The sequence below is a fragment of the Neoarius graeffei genome, chromosome 22 (genome assembly GCF_027579695.1).
Source record: "Neoarius graeffei isolate fNeoGra1 chromosome 22, fNeoGra1.pri, whole genome shotgun sequence".
NCBI classification, from domain to species: Eukaryota; Metazoa; Chordata; class Actinopteri; order Siluriformes; family Ariidae; genus Neoarius; species Neoarius graeffei.
In genome coordinates this window covers 19,188,474-19,202,136 of record NC_083590.1, presented here as the reverse complement: position 1 = coordinate 19,202,136, position 13,663 = coordinate 19,188,474, and the positions used below count along the sequence as shown (strand labels likewise).

At 43.8% G+C, this 13,663-nt stretch overlaps 1 protein-coding gene across 3 annotated transcripts in view; it reads left to right on the top strand.

The window, feature by feature from the left end:
- sema4ab (sema domain, immunoglobulin domain (Ig), transmembrane domain (TM) and short cytoplasmic domain, (semaphorin) 4Ab) overlaps positions 1-13,663 on the top strand; it is a 126,163-nt gene that overhangs the window by 44,197 nt on the left and 68,303 nt on the right. For all 3 annotated transcript variants that reach the window (XM_060904560.1, XM_060904562.1, XM_060904561.1), the window contains exon 2: positions 12,367-12,619. In XM_060904560.1, coding sequence (XP_060760543.1) covers positions 12,451-12,619 — 169 coding nt within the window. In that variant the 5' untranslated portion in view covers positions 12,367-12,450. The remainder of the gene's footprint in view (positions 1-12,366; positions 12,620-13,663) is intronic.

Sequence of the window (13,663 nt, the reverse complement as noted above, 5' to 3'; positions counted from 1 at the left end):
ACAATTAAAGCGTGCCAGATCAGCCGGCTGCTGGGTTTCAAAATAATAAATCCATGCGTGTGTTTTTGTGATAAATCCATATTATACTGAGCGCATTTCCCTCATTAATCAATACAAAGCACCTGCAGCTTTCACTTCTTTACATCAAGGCTCAACACTTTCTTTCTTCTTTGCCGCTGACTTTTTTATTAAATCGCATTTCAGACTTTTAATTTGATTTCTTTCAGCGCGACCGCAGTGCATGATGGGATATATTGCTTTGGTTAGTAACTATCGGTTGTACACTACTTTCTGTGATGTATTGTGGGATACTTTGAGTGCACTATATAGGGTGTAAATAATCCTCACTAAGGTTTCGGACAGCACTACAAAATGGCGTCCTCGCTATATAGTGAGTCGGGAGCGATTTCGGACACAACGGTGGTCAAAAGACGCGCGCGCCCTCTTTCGAATGCTGATGTAATCAAGCCGGAAGTTTTGTTTGTTTTGATAGCAATCAGGAAAGTTTGAAAAAAGTAGGCAGTAATCGTCATTTAAACTCGTTTTTGTGCAATACTTCGTTTGGAAAACAGTTTTCAAAATGGCGGCGCTGACACTTCACGTTTCGAAGTCTCGCACAAGTCTCGTGAAGATCGCGCGGATAAGCGACGCCTGCCGTGGACCAAACCAATTAAATTCAACATAGCTAAAAACCAAATAGGCCGATAAGTATCATATTTAATTGCCAATATGAGTCACGATATAAGGTTACTAAAACCGAAAACGTAATTGAATAACACGTTAATTAATAAATAACGCAAGTTTATAAATGACTTCGGCTCTTCTTTAACTGCATTCGGACTCGTAAATTGGAGACGAGGACTTTGATATATTTTTTTTTTTTTGTAACATGCCATAATTTTTGTACAAATTTCATGCAAGTGTCACACCTGCGCGCCTTGGCACGTGAATCAGATAGACTCTCGGGCGCGCCTACACACACTCGCGCACTAAACGGTTTCACATAAAGGCAGCACATTGGACTTTCTGACCAACCAGTCACACAGAGTGCTGGTCAATAACACCTTCTCAGACCTCCTTCACACCTCCGCCGGCTCCCCACAGGTCACTTTCAACTCTCTGGGAGCAGCAGACCGTAAACTTGGCGAGCAGGATTCTTCAGGACCCTTCACATGTCCTGTTGCCCACATTTGAGTGACTCCCCTCAGGACGCCGGCTCCGTTAGCCGAGCTGCCAAACACAGAGGAGAAGAGCGACCTTTGGTCCCCAGAGCGGTTCAGCTCCTCAGCGCTCTGCCATCCTTGCCCCTCTACTCACCCCTCCAGCCCGTTCCCCTTCCCCCTTCTCCACATGCACTCTAACCTGTCTGGTGCACTAACCACCACCCCTTCTGTACACTTACCACTTTAAACATGGACTCTGCTGATGCTGATCCTTCTACCTCATAAGCAAATTGCACCACACGATATTTTTGTGTATATTCTGTTTTTAATTATTATATCGTACCACTGTACAGTTATTTATCCTCATACTGCCAACCTGCACATGGTCATAATTATTCATTTATTTATTTATTTTTTTTTAAATGTTTTATGTGTTTTTAACTGTACTTCTCTGTGTGCCTTTAAATTGCCCCTAGGGGACAAAGGGACTTGGATTTTGGTTAAAAGTAGGTTAAACTCGCCCCACGGTGGTCACGTGATATTGTTGCTCACTTGCTTCGGCAGTCTCTGGAATCGTAAAACGCAGGACGCTTTTTAATCTTGGCAAAACATTGAAGCCAGTATCTCACTGGGCTGCGACAGCTTGAGACAAATTGCAAACGTCATTCACGAGAGAGTTTCAAAAGGGTCTCGTAACTTTCGTGGGGCTTCTCAGTTTCCTCGCCCGAGTCGCAAAGTGTCGCTCCTTCGTCGCTGAAATTTTGAACGTGTTCAAAAAATTAGTGCGACAAAATTTCTCTCAAAATAGCCACGAATGCGTCGCCGGTGTCGCAAAGCCGTCGTGAGCCCTTCTCAAGTCAGTTTCTGTGAGGTTTCCTCTACTTCCCTGCCTGCCGAGGGAAAGCCGGGCTGCGACAGCCTGCGACTAGTTGGAGACATGACAATTGCGGTAAAATATTGGCTGCATTCTGTATAGATGTTGTTTTTCATGTTTTATTGTTCTATTTATTTTATTATTTTATTATTTATTGATGGTATTGAGTACCGAGTTGGAGTAGCAGCATAATTTCATTATACTTGACGTATAATGACAATAAAGGCATTGAATTGAATTGAATTGAAAATATGTGAATATCAATTCAGTGTGATTCCAAGTGAAAATTGTCGCTAATTCGCATATTTTATCGCAAATGTTGTATCTCCAACTAGCCACGGGCTGTCGCAGCCCAGTGAGATACTACCCTAACACACAGGATATTGTGTGTGTGTGGGGGGGGGGCAGCGAAACATCTTGAAACTCCAATAGAAATAGAACATTTTGCCCAGAATTCAACTTCGCAGTCAGAACCTTTTAAGGTTTTAAACCAGTAGCTTCTGTACCCAAACCTCTGCTGAGTTTCTGGACTGTACAGTGGTGCTTGAAAGTTTGTGAACCCTTTAGAATTTTCTATATTTCTGCATAAATATGACCTAAAACATCATCAGATTTTCACACAAGTCCTAAAAGTAGATAAAGAGAACCCAATTAAACAAATGAGACAAAAATATTATACTTGGTCATTTATTTATTGAGGAAAATGATCCAATATTACATTTCTGTGAGTGGCAAAAGTATGTGAACCTTCACTTTCAGTATCTGGTGTGACCCCCTTGTGCAGCAATAACTGCAACTAAACGTTTGCGGTAACTGTTGATCAGTCCTGCACACCGGCTTGGAGGAATTTTAGCCCGTTCCTCCGTACAGAACAGCTTCAACTCTGGGATGTTGGTGGGTTTCCTCACATGAACTGCTCGCTTCAGGTCCTTCCACAACATTTCCATTCGATTAAGGTCAGGGCTTTGACTTGGCCATTCCAAAACATTCACTTTATTCTTCTTTAACCATTCTTTGGTAGAACAACTTGTGTGCTTAGGGTTGTTGTCTTGCTGCATGACCCACCTTCTCTTGAGATTCAGTTCATGGACAGATGTCCTGACATTTTCTTTTAGAATTCACTGGTATAATTCAGAATTCATTGTTCCATCAATGATGGCAAGCCGTCCTGGTAGGCCGTAAGGTGAACCCCGTTTTCGTTTAATCTCGCTCCGACGTCTCCGAACTACGAAATATTTATTTTAAAACTAAGAATGAGTATTAGAAAGTGTGGCGAAAAAAGTTCTCACAATCCTGTCAATTCCTCGCACCGAGCGATCGCGTGGCGAACTGTTTTCCTCTAAAAATGACGTGTCGGGACATCACGTGACCGGTCTGGACCAATCGTGTTGCCGATTTTTGACCACAGATCAGCTGACAGCTTGCGTAATTACAGTCACATTAGTAGAAAAAGTCTCCAAAACACCCTCCAAAGTGGGTGAAATGTCTTCTAAGTCCTAAATAGTGCTTTAAATACATCACTAAGACAATATTGCATATATGTGGTATATTGAAGTGTTTATATTATTATTAGAATAAAAATAATTTTTATTATCACCATTATTATAGTACAAAATATGGTGTAATGGTCTATGACTAGGACCATTCATGTATTCATTCTCTTAGGTTATTAACTATAAAGTACTGATCAACCATAAAACAATTCGCTTGAAAAACAGACCTACAATGTTACACAGGCAGTAATGGAATAGAGTATTGACTCGTCATTGTGGGCTATACACACCATGGATTAGCCATAAAATGGCATATATAATATATAGGCAATGCGCGTGATTTCAGATCAAGATTTAAGAAATTGTGCAGGAAGGAGAAGAGTCCATAGGAATAATAATACACAATAATAATAATAATAATAATAATACAACCTATATATAATATTGCAGTTCTATTGCTCAGTTCAGAGGCACAATGGCAGGGATTCAAGTATTCACTACCTATGCAGCGGCACAGTAGAGGTAGGTAAACGCACTAGGCAGCACTATGCACCTGCAGCAGCGGCAACAAAGAAGATGCAAAACTGAGTCATCATACAACAGAACTATGTGGCAAATTGCAAACTTTAATAGAAAATGTAAACAACAAAACAGTGATATATACACATTACAAATGCAAATTTATATATACACACACACAAAAAAAAATATATATATATATAGATATATATATCAGCTGGATAGTACAGTGGTAATGCTCACTGACTACGATGCAGGAGATCGGGGTTCGAATCCCGGTCGGGGCAAAACATCATCCAGTAAGGGTCCTTAGGCAAAACCCCTCATGATATATCAGCCTACCTCAGGAATGAGTGAAAACATAACTGATAGAGTCATACCGGCTCAGACGTCGCCCGGGTCAACAAGGTCTGCGTCAGTTGCTAGGGAACCAGGGCAAACTGATGAGAAATGGGCTACTGGAACAAGACATCGATGGACGAGGACAGAAAATACGGATTTGCTGGAATGCTACTATACAAGCAATCCCAGAGAGAGGGGATACATGCAGAGAATGTGGGACCATTGGATACTTCGAAACCCACAATCAAGGCTAACAAAGAAACAGCTATTAGCCCAGTGTTCCAACATCCGTAATCGAAATCTACTATCACAACTAGAGATTAATGAAATACAACAACGATGCTACGGCAAGGGGGAGCCAGGAAGACAGGTCAGCGGGGAGATGTCATCATCCCCACAACCAGAGATTGGGTACCAAGCCCCAACACAAGAGCTGCTGACCTGAGAAGGAAGATCGTGACCCAACTGGAAACCTGGAGCCCCCGACAAATACCGAAGCTGAGTTGCCAAGTACCTTCAGAAGATCTACTAGTAGATGTGAATGCTGCTCTGAAGACAATCTCCACAAGAACCATCACTGAGACCAACAAGCTGATACACAGTACAGCAACAGTAATCATGGAGATGCTTGGACACAAGGTGGGCTCGGGACATAAACAGTATCCACCATGGAAGAGACGATTAGAGGCCAAGATAAAGGCAGCAAGGAGAGAAGTTAGCCAGCTAGCTGAACTACAGAAAGGGAACATGGTGAATAAAGGGGCGCCCAGGAAGTACAACTCACTCTCCATACCAGAGGCACTCGAAACTGCCAAACAGCGACTAACAGCTCTGGCCACCCGGTTGAGGAGATACACCAAGGAAGGAGAGGCCAGGAGAATAAACAAGCTGTTCTCCACTGAACCAGCCAAGGTATACTCTCAATGGCAGGGGAACAACAACCGGTCAGACCCACCAAGAGCTGAGGTGGAAAAATACTGGAAAGACATATGGGAAAGAAAGGCATCACACAACACCGATGCCCAATGGTTAGTGGACCTAAGAGCTGACCACAGCAACCTCCCAGAACAAGAACCAGTAACCATCTCAATGGCAGACGTCCAAGAAAGAGTGTCAAAGATGAAGAGCTGGACAGCACCAGGCCCCGATATGATCCATACGTACTGGCTGAAGAAGCTAACTGCACTCCATGAACGCCTAGCAGCACAGATGAACCAGCTGCTGAGGGATGGAACCCACCCAGAATGGCTAACCCAAGGCAGGACAGTCCTAATCATGAAGGACCCCCAGAAGGGACCCATCCCATCCAACTACCGGCCAATTACCTGTCTCTGCACAACATGGAAGGCCCTGTCAGGCATCATTGCGGCAAAAATGAGTAAGCATGTGGCTCAATACATGAGCGAGGCACAGAAAGGAATTGGCAGTAACACCAGAGGAGCCAAGCACCAGCTACTGGCCGATAGAACAGTCGCCCGAGACTGTAAGAAGAGACAGACCAACCTGTGCACTGCCTGGATTGACTACAAGAAAGCCTACGACTCAATGCCACACACATGGATACTGGAATGTCTGGAACTGTATAAGATCAACAGGAACCTAAGGACCTTCATACAGAACTCGATGGAAATGTGGAAGACAACCCTAGAGGCCAACTCAAAACCCATTGCCCAAGTCAACATCAAGTGCGGCATATACCAAGGAGATGCGCTATCACCACTGCTGTTCTGCATAGGCCTGAACCCCCTCAGTCAGATCATCACGAAGAGCGGCTACGGGTACCGATTCTGTAGTGGGGCAACAATCAGCCACCTGCTCTACATGGATGACATCAAGCTGTATGCCAGGAATGAGCGAGAAATAGACTCGCTGATCCACACCACCCGGATCTACAGCGATGACATAGGGATGTCATTCGGATTGGACAAGTGTGGCCGGATGGTCTCAAAGAGAGGCAAGATGATCCGGACTGAAGGGATTGACCTACCAGAGGGCAACATAGGTGATATCCAAGACAGCTACAAGTACCTTGGCATCCCACAGGCTAATGGAAACCATGAAGAGGCCACAAGGAAGTCAACCACAGCCAAATACCTCCAGAGAGTAAGGCAGGTCCTGAAAAGTCAGCTGAATGGTAAAAACAAGGTCCGAGCCATCAACATGTACGCACTACCAGTCATCAGATACCCCGCTGGTATCATAAACTGGCCAAAGGAGGAGATAGAAGCCACAGATATCAAGACTAGAAAGCTCCTCACCATGCATGGAGGGTTCCACCCCAAGTCCAGCACCCTGAGACTATACACTAAGCGGAAAGAGGGAGGCCGAGGGCTAGTGAGCGTCAAGACCACGGTCCAGGATGAAACATCGAAAATCCGAGAATACATCAGAAAGATGGCCCCAAAGGATGAACTGCTAAGTGAATGTCTCAGGCAGCAGAACCCTGATGAGAGTGCAGAGGAGGAGGAGGAACAGACAACCTGGAGAGACAAACCCCTACATGGCATGTACCACCGTCAGATAGAGGAAGTGGCTGATATCAAGAAATCCTACCAGTGGCTGGATAATGCAGGACTGACAGACAGCACAGAGGCACTAATCATGGCAGCACAAGAACAGGCCATAAGCACAAGAGCCATAGAGGCCAGGATCTACCAGAGTAGATCAGACCCAAGATGCAGACTGTGCAAAGAAGCCCCTGAAACAGTCCAGCACATAGTCGCGGGGTGTAAGATGCTAGCTGGATCAGCGTACATGGAGAGGCACAACCAAGTGGCTGGGATAGTATACAGGAACATCTGCAACCAGTATGGAATAGAAGTACCCAAGTCCCAATGGGCCATACCACAGAAGGTGGCTGAGAACAACAGGGCCAAGATTCTGTGGGACTTCAGCTTCCAGACTGACAAACAGATCCTGGCTAACCAACCGGACATAGTGGTGGTGGACAAAGAGCAGAAGAGGGTGGTGGTGATAGATGTGCCGATCCCAGCTGACGCCAACATCAGGAAGAAGGAACATGAGAAACTTGAGAAGTATCAAGGGTTGAAAGAGCAGCTGGAACGGATGTGGAAGGTCAAGGGTTGCGTGGTCCCCGTGGTAGTGGGGGCACTTGGGGCAGTAACCCCCAAACTGGGAGAGTGGCTCCAGCAAATCCCAGGAACAACATCTGAAGCCTCAGTCCAGAAGAGCGCAGTCCTAGGAACATCGAAGATACTACGCAGAACCCTCAAACTCCCAGGCCTCTGGTAGAGGACCCGAGCTTGAGGATGACATGGATACCACCCCCCCGCCGGGGGTGAGAAGGAGATTATATATTTTATATATATATATATATATATATATATATATATATATATATATATATATATATATATAATATATATAATATATATTTTTTATATATATAAAAGTCCTGTGGCATGGTGCAAAAAGGCAGGGGTCAGCATCCAGGCAATGACCTAGGTGTCAGTGACAGAGAAAGAGGGGGGGGAAGACACACACACACACACACACACACACACACACACACACACACTGCTGTGACTAATTGTCTTCACATTGAACAGTAGCAAGTAGCATTCTATGGTCATGTATGAGAAGTTAGTACATGGCTTACTTGTCCTTCTCTTGTCTAGCAGGCTCATTCAGAAATCTGGTGTACTGCTGGTAGCAGCTCTTGTGGTACTGCACCTCCAGAGCCACACAGTCTTTGTCCTTAATGTGTACCAGAATACTGTGGTCATCTTTAGTCTCAGCAGCAGTCTGCAACTTGCCTTGCCAGACAGAAAGACATGCTTATTACCACATAGGAATTTAAGTTTGCCAGTAGCATATTCACATAAAGGCACACATATGTGACATGCATACAAACATTGAAACATAACATCCATGCATGCAAACACACTTGCAGAGGGAGATAGCACTGTAGATAGTCATCAGTGACTACGTTTACATGCACATCCAAATCGAGCTGCTGTCGGTAATCGAGCTGAAGGTCTCAGCAGGGTGCCAGAGAAATCCAATCCTACATGCACAGTCACTACGTTTACATGCACATAGAGAGAATCGAATTTCTGCCGTTGCTCGACTGAAATCGAAGTTCAAAATGCCATGTATACACCTTAATTCGGCTGAAATTGAACCGAACTTGATTTCTCGGAATCGAGCTACACGACCTAGTTTATGCGATTTCTGCCGAGCTACTTTGTGCATGTAAACCCTATCGAGCTAGTTGTCGAGCTACTTCCGGAAGTGACGAGTGACGAGACCACAAGCGGGAAACACAACAGCCTCGGTCGGCATGATAACAGCATGAATCTTTTCTTTTTGTGGCATTGTTTGCACTGTTAAAATTTAGCTCACTTACTGTATCACCAAATACATCTGTACAGCTGTTGCATAGCTGTGAATTGTGTACATAAACAAGTCATTGTATTTGTGTGTGTGTGTGTGTGTGTGTGTGTGTGTGTGTGTGTGTGTATATATATATATATGTGTCCAACATCTGAAGAATGTCAATAAAAACAAAACAATTGAACTTTTTGTGTGTTTATTAAGACATAAGTTAAATTGTAAGCAAAAAATGGACTTTAGAAAAATATTATTGTGCAAAATAAGTTGTCTTACAAAACAGTGGTCTGCACCTGACAGTTTGTAGCCATAGTCTGTTAGAGCAAGCCTAACAGCTTGAGCACGGAACTGCTAGTGTTGCCAGATTGGGGGTTTTAAGTGCATTTTAGCGGATTTGAACATGTTTTGGGCTGGAAAACGTCAGCAGTATCTGGCAACACTATAGCTCTTCTTCATGACGACAACCGGAAGTGTACCAACACGATGGGGCGTGTAGCGCCACGTGTGGCTCGGGTGCACAATGCACCTTGCACAATAGCCCGATTTCACTTGTGCATGTAGGATTGGATTTCTCTGGCACCCCTGCTGGGACCCTTTTCTCGATTACCAACAGCAGCTCGATTTGGACATGCATGTAAACGTAGTCAGTGTTTAAATCGAGCTATTGTGTGAGGTACATTGTGCACCCGAGCCACAGGTGGCGCTACACGCCCCATCGTGTTGGTACACTTCCGGTTGTCGTCATGAAGAAGAGCTATTCAAGAGTATAAACAAAGGGACTACAGGCGGAAATTAGCATGCACTGCTATAACCTGGGACAGACATCTGTCCTTACCACAAGGATAATGTTTAATTTGTGCACTGTCCCTTTTAAAAATAAAATAAACTCTAAACTCTAAGAAGAGTGTTTGTAGTTTGTATGTACGAACAGAAGTGTTCCTAATAAACTGGGCGGCTAAGGTGAAGTGTCATGCCGACCGAGGCTGGTTTTTTTTTTTTTTCGACACAATTCACAGCTATGCAACAGCTGTACAGATGTATTTGGTGATACAGTAAGTGAGCTAAATTTTAACAGTGCAAACAATGCCACAAAAAGAAAAGATTCATGCCGTTGTCATGATTCGTTGTCATGCCGACCGAGGCTGTTGTGTTTCCCGCTTGTGGTCTCGTCACTCGTCACTTCCGGAAGGGGCAGTGCTGAAGTAAGTAGCTCGAATACGTAGCTCAATAGGGTTTACATGCACTAAGTAGCTCGGCAGAAATCGCATAAACTAGGTCGTGTAGCTCGATTCCAAGAAATCAAGTTCGGTTCAATTTCAGCCGAATTAAGGTGTATACATGGCATTTTGAACTTCGATTTCAGTTGAGCAACGGCAGAAATTCGATTCTCTCTATGTGCATGTAAACGTAGTCAGTGATAGTGACCCTTTGTGTGTGGGGGGGCAGGGGGGTTGATCATTGATTGTGACCCTTTGTGTGTGTGTGTGTGTGTGTGTGTGTGGGTGGGTTTGCTTACCTGCTGTTAAGGTCTCAGCTTTTGAAAGAGATTCCCTTTGTCGTTTGCCTCCCTTTAAGACGAATTTGAGGTTTTTTTTTTTTTTACATATAATGCACAGGGCAGGAAGGACGGGACCTGAGCTGGACATAGGCAGTGCTGACCTGGATCTAAGACTCTTAGTGCTGCCCGATGTTGAGGGGCCAGCTTCGGAGGGGGGGGGGGGCAGCTTCGGGGGGTCTTGCGGCGTCTTGAGTTTCATCTCCCCCTTCTTTCTCGTGCACCATACGCTTTCCCGCTCGTTCAATAGCAAGTTTGTCCGTAAACCTGCGGTAACATGCAGGGTGGAAGGCAGCATCCTTGGGTATCTTGTCAAACTCTAAATCTAAACAGTGTTTGTAGTTTTCGGCTACTCTCCTGTTCTCACCGCTCAACTGCAGCCACTGTCGGATACTGTCCCGGTATGTATTCCACCGTTTGAAGGTAAATTCCTGGGTCACTCCGTGCTTCACAGAAGCTATATGCATATAGCACTGCTTACGTGCAAGAAGTTTTCTCCTTTTTGCCGTTATTTCCAAACTTTCCTCTCCTCCACTGCTGCTAGACGAGGCTGTGGCGGCTGCCATGTTGGTCTCTTGTTTACGAAATGGGGATACGTCAGCAACCGTGGAACCTGTTCTGTAGCGAAATCTTATTCCGCGGTGCCAAAATATCATTCCGCGCCGATGACATTAGTTCGCTTTTTCAAGCCTTCGTGCGAAAAATTGACAGCATTACAAGGTGAGAACTTTTTGATGACATCATTTCATAATACGTCCATTTTTAAGAATTGGATATTATGTAGTTCGGAGACGTCGGAGCGGAATCTTGTTTCTGAAAGACTTTTCGGGGTTCACCTTACGGCCTATAGCCCAGATACAGCAAAACAGGCCCAAACCATGATACTACCACCACCATGTTTCACAGATGGGATAAGGTTCTTATGCTGGAATGCAATGTTTTCCTTTCTCCAAACATAACGCTTCTCATTTAAACCAAAAAGTTCTATTTTGGTCTCATCCGTCCACAAAACATTTTTCCAATAGCCTTCTGGCTTGTCCACGTGATCTTTAGCAAACTGCAGATGAGCAGCAATGTTCTTTTTGGAGAGCAGTGGCTTTCTCCTTGCAGCCCTGCCATGCACACCATTGTTGTTCAGTGTTCTCCTGATGGTGGACTCATGAACATTAACATTAGCCAGTGTGAGAGAGGCCTTCAGTTGCTTAGAAGTTACCCTGAGGTCCTTTATGACCTCACCAACTATTACACGCCTTGCTCTTGGAGTGATCTTTGTTGGTCGACCACTCCTGGGGAGGGTAACAATGGTCTTGAATTTCCTCCATTTGTACACAATCTGTCTGACTGTGGATTGGTGGAGTCCAAACTCTTTAGAGATGGTTTTGTAACCTTTTCCAGCCTGATGAGCATCAACAATGCTTTTTCTTGAGGTCCTCAGGAATCTCCTTTGTTCGCGCCATGATACACTTCTACAAACATGTGTTGTGAAGATCAGACTTTGATAGATCCCTGTTCTTTAAATAAAACAGGGTGCCCACTCACACCTGATTGTCGTCCCATTGATTGAAAACACCTGACTCTAATTTCACCTTCAAATTAACTGCTAATCCTAGAGGTTCACATACTTTTGCCACTCACAGATATGTAATACTGGATCATTTTCCTCAATAAATAAATGACCAAGTATAATATTTTTGTCTCATTTGTTTAACTGGGTTCTCTTTATCTACTTTTAGGACTTGTGTGAAAATCTGATGATGTTTTAGGTCATATTTATGCAGAAATATCGAAAATTCTAAAGGGTTCTCAAACTTTCAAGCACCACTGTATAATCAGCGCAGTGTTTAATGATGATGATGATGTGAAGAATGTTTACAGTAGAGTGTGTGTGTGTGTGTGTGTGTGTGTGTATGACCGGCTCTGAGAGATCAGTGCAGCACGCTGAAGAGCTGAGCTTTTTGATTGACTCTTGAGCCTGAAAGAGGAAGTGAGCCTCAGACTGAAGGAAATGACAACTGCCTCATGCCCCTTTTTGTGTAATTAACGCCACTTCTTGACATCCTGTAACAGATGACATGACTTCCTGTGGGCCGTGGATGCGGCGTGCAAGCTCAGATCGGACGTCTGCAGAACGAAGAGGCAGCGTGAAGCCGAATGCGCTCAGATAGTGCACCTGTTCAGCCTTGTCCTTCTCCACCTTCAGTCAGAATGGCGGCGGTACGGCTGCAGTTCCTCACCGCTTCCCTCATGATCGCCTTCGTCGGCAGCAGCAACAGCGGTCACGCTCTCGCGCACACCATCCCCCGAGTCACGTTTCCTCTCGGTAAGAGGGTTTGTTTCTTTAATTTTATTTATTTTTTTGTTGTCTTAATTAATTGATCAATGCTGTACATATTTCCAGTTCACCACAATGTAGTTATGTGATGCATCTTCACATTTAATATCCTCCTCTTCCTCATCATGATCCTGTTTGGAAGGCAGAAGTAGGACAAGATGCCGCATTTTGAACTAATTTATAGACATTGTTTCAACAGATTTGTTTACTAAACATATATTTATTATTATATTATATAGTATATCAATATAATATTAATCAGTTTCATTAAAATTTTATTTTAATTTACTTATTTTTATTAAGTTTTATTAATTTACCAAACAAAACGGTCAGTTTAATGAAATAATAAAATTAGCTTGTTTGTTTGTTTGTTTGTTTGTTTGTTTGTTTGTAAGTGTATGCATTAGGGTTGGGCGGTATCCAAATTTTGATACCTTTAAACTGTCTGTGTTTTCCCGGGGTATACAGTATTACCGAGAAAAAAATAATATTTTGTTTCGGCCTACTGTGTAACGTGCGCCTATGCCTCAAATGTACTATTTAAAAGCAGCATAGCGAATTGTGTGCATTGTGGTATGGATTAAGCAGCAAAGCGAATTTTGTGCATTGATGAATGGATTAAGAGATATTTCAAAGCATCACGCAACTCTTCCTTCATCTTGAAAATAGCATTCAACTGTCGTTTACACATGTCTGCGTTGAAACGCCATTTGCAGCACTATTTCACCTGCTCCATCAAAAAAAGTACACGATGAGCAGGATCATACCCTTTCAAGCATGGGAAATAAAAAAAAGAAAAAGAATCAACCAACACCCAAGTCCGTTTAGACTGCGCGATAAACCATATTCTTCAGCGCAAATGAGGCGAACCTAATTCAAATGCGTGATAGCTGCACAAGGCAAAATCATATGGGCCCACGTCATGCCATGGCGGGGAAATTAATAATCAAATGGCCTTACCTTGCTTAAAACGTTGTCTTGATCACATAACTCCTTACAATTATTCCACTTAAATCCATACGGTTTAACACA